The 10,872-nt window shown below is 32.0% G+C and overlaps 1 protein-coding gene across 1 annotated transcript; it reads left to right on the top strand.

Moving 5' to 3' along the window:
* The first annotated feature begins 8,093 nt into the window (after positions 1-8,093).
* Positions 8,094-8,911, top strand: LOC145046547 (uncharacterized). The gene has a single exon (XM_078994835.1). It carries the CDS (start codon positions 8,171-8,173, stop codon positions 8,750-8,752), a length of 582 nt encoding a protein of 193 aa, XP_078850961.1. The 5' UTR covers positions 8,094-8,170; the 3' UTR covers positions 8,753-8,911.
* The last annotated feature ends 1,961 nt before the right edge of the window (positions 8,912-10,872 follow it).

The following is a 10,872-nucleotide window of genomic DNA, read 5'->3' as shown; positions in this document are numbered from 1 at the left end:
TACTAGTTTCTTGGTAACCTTGTGACTTTTCCTGATCCAAGTGTGAGTCATGTGCTTCCAGTAGTATAGGCCTCTACTACTATTCACACCTACTCATACTCGTCCCAAGTATTGTCTTGCAGTTCTCAAGTCACCATTCAATGGTTTTCACAAAGCAACTTATCACACATGAACGTGTTTAAACAAATACATACAACAATTTCTCCTAGACTCAACTAGGGTTTTCAGGTTTCTATCAAACATATATTGGATTACCTATACTCGCCTTCTAGGATTCTTCTCATGTATATGCTCGATTTAATATATCCTAATACTTTTCCATAGGTCGATAGAAATTTTACTTCCATTTCTTCATACTAATTCTTTCTTGAGTAGTGTCTACTCTACAAGACACACTATTCCAAAATTTACTTTAGCAGTATGGAGATAAACGGTCTTCTACTACCTGCACCATCTTCTAACTCATGCAATCCATCATGCACTTTTGTTCACTTCATTATTCTTCCTTGACATCGTTAATCTTGTATCTGAGTAAGTCTAATTCTATTTCATAGGAGTCTATCCTAAGAAGTCTGCATCTTAGCTGCATCTTAGCAAGCTTTACTAGCTTCAACTTGGTTCTCTGTCATTCCTGACTCCAACATCTCTTCTCATACGATACTATAGGTGTATTTCTTCTTCAATTAAGCATTCTACCTTACTTAAAAAAGTAAGTTGATTAACCATTTACCACTAAATGACTCAATTCACCATCCCAATCATGTATGTTAAAGTCGGCTTAACACACAATGGAACTTTATATCACAAAGTCTTGGCCTATTGAGTCTGAAAACTTCATTAGCCTTTCTTTTGATCTTCATTTAATTCTTCTAAATCTTGCACAATATTCATTGTGATACTGCCGAAGTACTGATCACCATCTCCGGTTCTTTTGACTATATTAAACAATCACTTCTTCAATCTGAACAGCAGTAGAACAACTTCGTGGATTTGTACCAACACATTTATCTTGTCCAAACGTGTTTCAAATGCACATCTTTCTTCCAAAGATGTTATTATATATCAATCATACTTTAAATGTATATTACCACTCTATTGGTATTAGTACACTTATTACGATAATAATTCATATTTATTATTTTACGATATCTCGCGATCGTTTATTTATAAACTTATCGATGTCAACTATCATAAGTCTCTTTATCACTTTAAAAATTCTATTACGAAAATTCTTAGAATTTTCTAAACCATGGTCGGCAACAGACCTTAAGCTTTCTCACATAATAGAATATAAGACATATCTCTTCTCTATATTCATTAATCATTTAGCACATAATAGAATATAAGGCATATCTCTTCTCTATATTCATTTATCATTTAGCACATAATAGAATATAAGACAAATCTCTCTATATTCATTTATCATTTAGCACATAATAGAATATAAGACATATCTCCTCTTAATATTCTAGTGCTTGCCTTCATTAGGTATTCAACCTAAACTATATCGTATCATATTTACTTAATAATTCTTGTTTAAGTTTAGAAATTCTTAAAATTTCTAGTTCACTTAAACTAATTTTCTTAAAATTCTGAAGTAACTTAATATCTTAGAATACTAGGGTTTATCATTACCCAATCCCCCACTTAAATATTTCCTATGGTTTGTATCCATATACTTATTACGAATCAGCTCATATATTGAGCTTCCAACAGTTTAAGTCTAAATACCAATCCGTGATATTTAGTTCACTTAAACCATTGCTCTGATACCATGATTGAAAGACCCCAACTTTCGTATTTATGAAAGACCCAAACTTTCATACTATTTCAAAAGATTTCTTAAGTTACTTCATCAAAACATGCTACATGCATATTTATAAAACAATATTTTATATTGATAAAGTGATTACAAAAGATTGGACACAAATCGACTAAGTTTTATAACATTTCATATCTACTTAGGAATCTACTATTCATATACATACATGAACATTAAAATACAGAGAAATACTATTAACTATTCTAAATCTTTCAGCAGTATAAAACTATATTGGATACTCATCACCTGCAATTGTTAAACATTGAGAGGAATAAGCGATAACGCTTAGTGAATTCAATAAATAGATACAATATAATCTTATGCCTTATATATACTTCAATATGGCAAAAGCAAATAGGAACAGCAAGACATATGTGAAATCATGTGATAAACGTTCATATCAATCAAAGACTTTATTCAAAGATATACTTTTCAGTGAGACATAACGATTTCAATACTTGATATGCATCAATAAATCTTTGGCCTAAATGGCACAGAAGACATATAAATTTCTAATTAACATTTTGGTAGATTTCAGGCTTATAGCCATGTCTAACCATTTGCCAATACCATAGAATAGAGTTCATTCTCTTACGGGGTCATGCTCTACATGGTCAGAGGCTACATATCATTCCTATCAAAACTTATCCCAATGCCATAGAATAGAAGTCATTCTCTTACGGAGACATGCTCTACATGGCCAGAGGCTACGTACCAGTACCGATGTGAATCTAAGTCCTTTCACTGATCACATGATCAAAGGTATTATATTTTCTATAAACATAGCGAATAATATAACACAGAAGAATAACTCAGAATAATAACACTGAGAAGCACATAGCACATATAACACATAACATACAATTGTTCCTATATATTGAACTCACCTTAAGTTAACCGGGGGTTAAAATAGTAATTTGGACATCATTTCTGCTTTAAATATGTCTTTTCTATGTTGAAAACCGGGAGCTTAATTGAAAACCAGGCTCTGCGAAGGTAGGACTTCAAAACCGAAAAGATAAAATTTTCAGGCTTCTCGGGGGTCTCGGGACGTGTTTCGGGTGCTAAAATGGATACCGGGGCTTCGGGAAAAGTCAAAATAGTGCAAATATGGATTTAGGGGTGAAAAATGGCAAAATTCAATTTTTAGCCGGGAGGGTTCGCACCCTCCTATTTATAGGGGAGAAGGTCGGCCGAGAAGGGTGACTCAGCGAAGCAGGTGGCAGCGAAGGAGAAGGGACACGCGGCGGTAGCAGGAGCGAAGGCGCCAGGTGGCTCAGACGCGAGATGGCACGCATCGGATGCGAGGGCTCGCCACCGAGGCCACACGCGTCACTAGGCGATTAGATCGAAGCTTGGACCTGGGAAGAATGCGACACGCGTCGGATGACTCATCGACATCGGACAGGGGGAGCTTCGCGAGAGCAGGTGACGTGGCCGAACACCAACCATGCGAAATTCTCGGAAATTGAACCCAAAACTTCTAAAATCCGTAACTTTCGCATACGAGCTCCGTTTTTTATGGTCATTATATGCACGCATAGCTAAAATTACGCTCTACAACTTTCGTTTAGACTTCGTCGGCTAACTTTGATTTTATTTTTAATATTATTATTTTTAACAGACCGGGATAGAAAAATCCATTAAAAATTCATAACTTCTTCATCCGACGTCCGTTTTCATCAGACTTTTTACCGTTGTACTACAAATGAGGAGACCTTCGATTCTCGTTTAGGATGTATCGGTCAAATGTCGCTCGATCTAAAATTCGAGTTCTTAGCTGTCTACTGCTAAGTTGAAACATCGAAAAATTATATCTTCCTCATACGAAGTCAGATTTTGGCGTTCTTTTTATCGAATTTCTCGTTTAATGAATACTACGACTTTCATTTAGATTACTAAGGCTAAAAAGTAGTTTATCAAAAACTCACTTTTTACGTAATTCGGCGCCGTGCCAGTTTTGTCGTGGATCTTCGGTTGGTGGTAACTTCTTCGTTATAACTCGGATTTCGACAAGGTTTTCGCCTACGTGTTTCTAACGAGATTATCTAAAACTTTCAATAATAAATTTTTTCTTATTTCAAATTTTATATTTTCTCTATATTTCACTATTTGTCTTTTAATTGGAATCTCATAAAACTTCCAATATTTTATGAGTGATTCTAAACATACTTTTACTTCATATCTAGTAAAAACTAGCTGTTAGAACTCAACACTCAATTTCACATAATATTATTCTCTTTTATAATTTACAATACACGATTTCAAAACGTGTATGTTACATATTCATTTTTAAAAGTTACAAAACACGATAACTGAACGTGTATGTTACAAATACCTTCTCATTTTGAAGATTTCGTCCCCGAAATCATAACGAAATGGGGATATTTCGTTCTTATCTTATTTTTATTTTCCCAAGTATAATTTGGGCCTCGATGGTGTTTCCATTTGACAAGCACCAATTCCACTTCTTTATTATGTAATTCAGTTGTTCGTTCGTTTACAATCTCTTCAGGATCTTCTACATATATTAACTTATTATCAAATTTCACTTCGGATAACGGGACCGTTTCATCATATATGCTTAAACATTTGCGCAGATAACTCACATGAAACATATCATAAATACCTACTTAAATGCACCGATTTTTGGGTTTTTATTTCTAAAAAAACGCCACGGGTCGAAGTCTATTATCACTTGCTAGTTTGTCTTTAAAATTGATTGACTATTGTTGTATGTGAAATGATTCATACATAACAATTTTTTTCCATATACAATAATTTATACTTTATAGGATTGTACAATACAATATTTTAAATACAAATTGTTGTGTAGTTATCGAGAAAACTATTGTATACAAATCAGTTTCATTGTTATATTCATGGCCTAACCTATATTTGTACTATTTATATTTGAAAAACGAGAATGAATATTATATTATAAAAAAATATTATATATTGCAAAAAGAAAATTAATAACCATTGAATTTCCAACAAAGATAAACTTGCGTTTTGTTCTCTTGAATATTTTAATGAAGGGAAAGGTTGAAAATAAAATAGAATGAAATAGAAAAAAAAAACATAATAATAATTGTTTTCTTCGGTTTGAAGGAAATGTAATTGATAAATGATGGATTTGAGTATTTTATCTTTTTCTTCTAAACCGCTTACGTTATCTAAAATACATATAATGGACACCTCTATGGTTAGTTTGGCAACAACCACTGAGCATGAAAACCATTCCGGTGGTTTGTGGTGGATAGTGGTTGGTAGTTTGTGGTAGGGATGAAGAATTTTCTCTCTCTTTAACTCTCAACAATTCTTTCTATATTTTAAGTAATTAAAAAATGTATATTTGGTTAAATAAAAAAATAAGGATATTAAATTGTAGAGTGATTAGTATATTAAGTTTTAATGATTTTTTGTGCTTATGAGATATAATAATGTGATGCCCATCATATTTATGATTAGTGATAAATGTTTGTAATAAGTACTCATGTGTTTTTTGGAAAGGGAACTTCCTTAACGAGGGTTTCCGGGCCAGTTTTCGCGCACAGACTAATACCCCGCTGCAAACATAAATCTTTACCTCATGCCCTGGAATCACTGCAAGCGAACCTCCATAGCCACAAGGGCTGAGTGGTGCCAGGATTTGAACATGGGTCATTGTTAATTGTTAAAGGGTTTTCTCATAAGTACCAATTTTTTTTCCAATTCCATCATCTGATTTGATTTTTGTCTTTTATTGTTTTTCTTTTCGATTTTGTTTTTTATTGGGTTTTTTTTTTCCTATTTTGTTTTTAGTTGTTTTTAATTATTTATTATTATTATTATTATTATTATTATTTTCGCACAAAGTTTTAACATTCGGACGATATTATGAATTCGAACGGCTATATAAAATCGGTTTTTAAAAAATTTTAAATATTGATATTAATATTATTCTTCTTATTATTATTAAAAATTTCAAACAATATTTTATAAATTGGACATTATAAATTCGAACGGCTATATAAAATCGGAACAAAAGCAAAGTCTGTCCCTATTAATTACGGATATTAATTGGTACAATATTACAATTGTGTGGTGCGTTATGTGGATTGAAAACATTTAGTTGAGCACTAAACAATGTTTCCGATTTTATATAGCCGTTCGAATTTATAATGTCTGATTTATAAAATGTTGTTCGAAATTTTTAATAATAATAACGGTAATAATATTAATATTAAAAATTAAAAAATATTTAAAAACCGATTTTATATAGTCGTTCGAATTTATAATGTCTTCTAAATGTTAAAATTTTATGCGAAATTTATAATAATAATAATAATAATAATATAAATATAAATTAAAAAAGAATTAATAATACCAAAAACAAAATAGGAAAAAAAACAATAAAAGATAAAGAAGAAAAAAAAATAATATCAAATCAAATATCAAAAAGTTGATGTGATTGATTTTAGGAGGGATAAATTTGGTTAAAATGATACTTATAACACAATCCTTATTAAAACTAGAATGAAACACAACCCTTACTAAAACTAGAATGATGGATTTGATCCTTTTTTACTCATTCCCCAACCACCTTTTAATTAAACCACTCTTTGTAAAACACATTTGATGGTTTCTTAACTTTTTTTAGTGCTAATAATTCTCGATATGGTACAAAATAAATGAGTTTGAGTTGAGTTTTTCAACCCACCAATCCATTAACCCCTCTACCCGCCAACCCGTTTATTAAACGGGTCATATACGAGTTTCTAAAAAAATTAACGGGTTGACCGCCAACCCGTTTATATTTTTAATAAAAAAAAATAAATGAGTTTGAGTTGAGTTTTTCAACCCGTCAATCCATTAACCGCTCTACCCGCCAACCCGTTTATTAAACGGGTTATATACGAGTTTCTCAAAAAATTAACGGGTTGACTGCCAACCCGTTTATATTTTTAATAAAAAAAATTATTTTATTTATAAATGAATTTATGTATCAAGTATTAATATTTAATAAGTATTATATAATATATAGTATTCATTCATAGACCATTTGATTTTTTTGACATTTTGACTCGTGGTGAATGACCTAAGATCGTAAGTCGTAACCGGATAAGTCTGTAACCATTTTGCCCATTTGCCCTAAATAATAATCTAAAAATCAAGTCGCATATGAGTGTATCTCCCTCTTCCAGACTTCGAATCTTTCGGTCTCCCATAGTCCCACTCTCCCCTCTATTACTTTGTGATCGAAATCAGGTATCGAAATCAAATCGTGCATCGAAATCACAAACGATGTTGACGCTTGAAGGCTGAAGCATTAAACCCCTGAACGTGAGTCGCCAATACAATCTTCTCGTATGTTTCTTAAGTTGTTCTTTTGGCTCAGTTATCCGATTACAAGATGCACTTCCTTAGTTCCTTACAGATTTGGTTTTGAATATGAAGGTGAAGTGTGTATGAGTGATTATAATAGGATTGTGAGAAGTGAGATTGTCGATGAATTGAGAGGCTGATAACACAAACACAGGACTAAGAAAACTTAAATTTTGAACATGAAATTGATGTGTAATGTTGGTTTTTAATCAGAAAGTGATAACAACCCATAAATTTTGAACATAAAATTTTGTATCAGTGTATGTTTTATATCAATGTTATTGTATATTTGTATCAACCATCAAGAATTTATTCATATTTAATTATCAATTTTATTTATGAAATCTGACCCACGAATCCAAATCTGACCCATGAACCCGCCAACCTATAAACCTGTATAAATAAATGGATTGACGGGTTATATATGAGTTTATGTTTTAAACCCACCAACCCATGATATGTATATTTAAATGGATCGTGTTAGGATCAACATATTTTGATCCGCCAACCCACTTGCCCGTTTCTTTCATTCCACTGGACTCCGTTCCATTTCTATACCTTCTCCTTCTGTCCTTAATAAAAGAAACAGAAAATATATTTTTCTTGATAGTTTTTAACTTTCAACTCCTAAAATGAACTCCAAAACAAGATGTTAGATTAGTTGGGGAAAGTATAAACATATAACGAGGTACGAACAAGTCAACAATCATGCCTTTAGATGGTTGTTTCCAAGAACCCGTCTTGGGTGTAAATGCCTTTAACCAGCATCCAGAACATCCCGCTCTAACATCCCAAAGTCTACTCCACTTCCGACATCAAACCCCACGTGGCACGATCTCCCTTTAGTAGGAAAAGTCCATAATTTGACCAACGACCAAATATCCGACTCATTATATTCTTTTCAAATCATCGAAATCGTATCCACAATTTCAATCCTTTTTAATTCTCCCTCTCTCTCTCTCTTCGCTTCCCTTTGATGATATGAGCGGAACCATGTCAAGTTCCAACAATCAATGGCTTCAATTCTACGAAAACAACCAACCCACAACAGTACAAAGCTGGCCCAGTGACGCCGCCACTGATGCGACGGTGGTCACCAACACCACCACCACCAGCAACAACACCGGTGTCTCTAATCAGCTCAGCAAGGTAACACGGCCCACAAATAGTCGAAGACGATCAAGAGCTTCAAGAAGAACTCCGACCACCTTACTCAACACCGACGCCACCAACTTTCGTGCCATGGTCCAACGCTTCACTGGTGGCGGCAACACTGGCGGCGATGTAACTTCCACTCCATATTTGTCCAACGAATCATCCGTTACTTCTTCTCATCAGTTGTTGAACACTTACAACAGTAATACATATAGTTTCACTGATGGGATTCGATCAAGTAGCCCGGGGGTTGCGCTGCGTCCTAATGATGGCTATAACGTGCAGTTCCGGCAACCACAAAGCCAACAGTATTTCACGATGACGGTGGAGGATGGCGGAAGTACCACAGCTAACGATGGTGGTGATGAACATATGGGGTTTAGACAGAGTGGACCTTATAATTGGTAAGGAGAAGAATTATATGTTATGATCAAAGTATAATTACAAGAATAAAAATTATAGGGTTCTCGATCTTTGCACTAGTTCCTTTGTCGACTTTAGTCGAATAAAGTTACGTGGTTTAAATCTATCTTAATTTATACTCAAATTATTTGGAACTTTTCTTCAGTTCTAGTTGCTAACTTAGCTTATGGATCTCATATACGTACTCAGAGGCCAAATCAACCATTGTAAATATCGTTATATTATTTCTCATTTGCTTCTGGTTTGGATACAAGTTAATATAATTATACATCATAATGCTAAACTTTGTCATTTGTTTACTAACAGTAGTCATTATATTATATTTTTATAGCGGATTTCTGTTGATGAAAAAATTGGTTTCCCACTGTAAATTAGCAAGTATCTTCGAAAATATTTATTTAAATAATTTTTACCTACAAATTAAAATGTTTAAAAACCAAGCTAATGCCTAATAGGCTTCATGCTTACGTACGTCTTTTTTAAAGGCAACTAAAAGCTTTAAAGAGTAATCTAATCATAAACCAATGGCATGCAAAATGTTTATTCCCCTTCAAATGATTCCTAATTTATTATAATAAATGAAGGTTTTTGTACCACATATTCTTTTCTTATTCATTTGGACACATGATATTTTTTAGAATTTTTAAATTTTCTATTTTCCACTTGTTATTTTATTGTATTTTTTATTTTATTAAATTAAAATTTTACATTTAATATGTAAGCTAATATATATGTAAAGTATTTATTAGAAAAAGTTTATATATGTAATATCTTCAATATATTAAAGTCTCATTAATTTTAATAATTCAAAATTTTCTGATTTTTCTTATAAATTCAAACTTTTCAAATTGTTAAAATTTTATATATATTTTTTTTAATTAAACTCATGTAATACATGTGTATCATACCTAGTTTTGCTAATATATGTAATGAAAGAATATAAAAAACGAGATAACATTGCAAATTTTCTTCTTATTTTACTCAAATTCGCAAGTCTATTTCATGTTTTGAAATTGTCACGATATCTTCCTTAACTTTTCACTTTTTGCTGCATATATGATCTCCTTAAGTTTTGTTTGTTAAGGACCTTATCTGCAACGAAATTCAAAATGACTTTAATTTGGGACAATATGAAATTTTGTACCGGACTTTTGATTTGTCATATAGTTATAGGGGCTAAATTTGCAATTTACTCTAATCTATCTATATTTATATCTATACCTATATATCATATCTATATCTATATCTATCAAGGTTTTAAATAACGTGAAACATGAGCTTGACGATAAAATCAAAGTTAAATAATGGCAAACCTTGATATTTTTCATGGCGTGATTATTTTATATAAATTAAAAAAAGATAAATCATAAAATTATTGAATTTTTATCAAATATATCAAGTTTTTAGAAGTGTTATATTAATATTTAATCTAAAAAAATTAACAAAAACTCAATTATTTTAGGACCGATTAAAAAAATAATAATAAAAAATAAATGAACCCGTGCCTTGAAAAAAAATCGTGCCATAACTCGATATGACGTACATTGACACGTTATTTGGGCGTCAAGCTTAACAAGTCCACCTTAAACACTTTCGTAACGACTAGGTCATGCCTCGCGCCATGGCACGCCTTGAGACGCGTCATGACGCGTTTTTTAGAATGTTGTTGTATGTAAACCATTATCATTTTAAAACTAAAATTTTTGAATAGTTTATTTTTCTTTTGACAACATTCATTTAAAACTCTAATGACTTTTTAATTTCTTTCTAATACTTTGTATAAATTGGTTAATAAGGTTAAATAAATATATAACCTAAAGACTAAACTGCACAAATGGTCCCCGTGGTTTGTTAAAAATTGCCACTTTGGTCCAAAAAAGTTTGGACTAGCATCAGAGGTCCAAACTTTTCATTTTGTTGCTTGTTTGGTCCAATTTGTTATGTTTTTTTTTTTTTTCAAAATGATAGATTTGCCCTTATTAATATGATTTTTTTTCTTAATTGTTTTCCTGATTTAAAAAAAATAAAAAATAAAATTAAATCTCTCTCTCTCTCTCTCTCTCTCTCTCTCTCTCGTCATCACCTAGAACATTACCCAAGAACAT

Source organism: Lactuca saligna, chromosome 5, assembly GCF_052625555.1.
Source record: "Lactuca saligna cultivar CGN05327 chromosome 5, ASM5262555v1, whole genome shotgun sequence".
Classification (NCBI taxonomy): domain Eukaryota; kingdom Viridiplantae; phylum Streptophyta; class Magnoliopsida; order Asterales; family Asteraceae; genus Lactuca; species Lactuca saligna.
This window is presented reverse-complemented; position numbering and strand designations above follow the sequence as displayed.

What these genes read in the sequence shown, in the direction of transcription:
- LOC145046547 (XM_078994835.1), top strand. Translation starts at nt 8,171, where the DNA reads ATGAGCGGAACCATGTCAAGTTCCAACAATCAATGGCTTCAATTCTAC.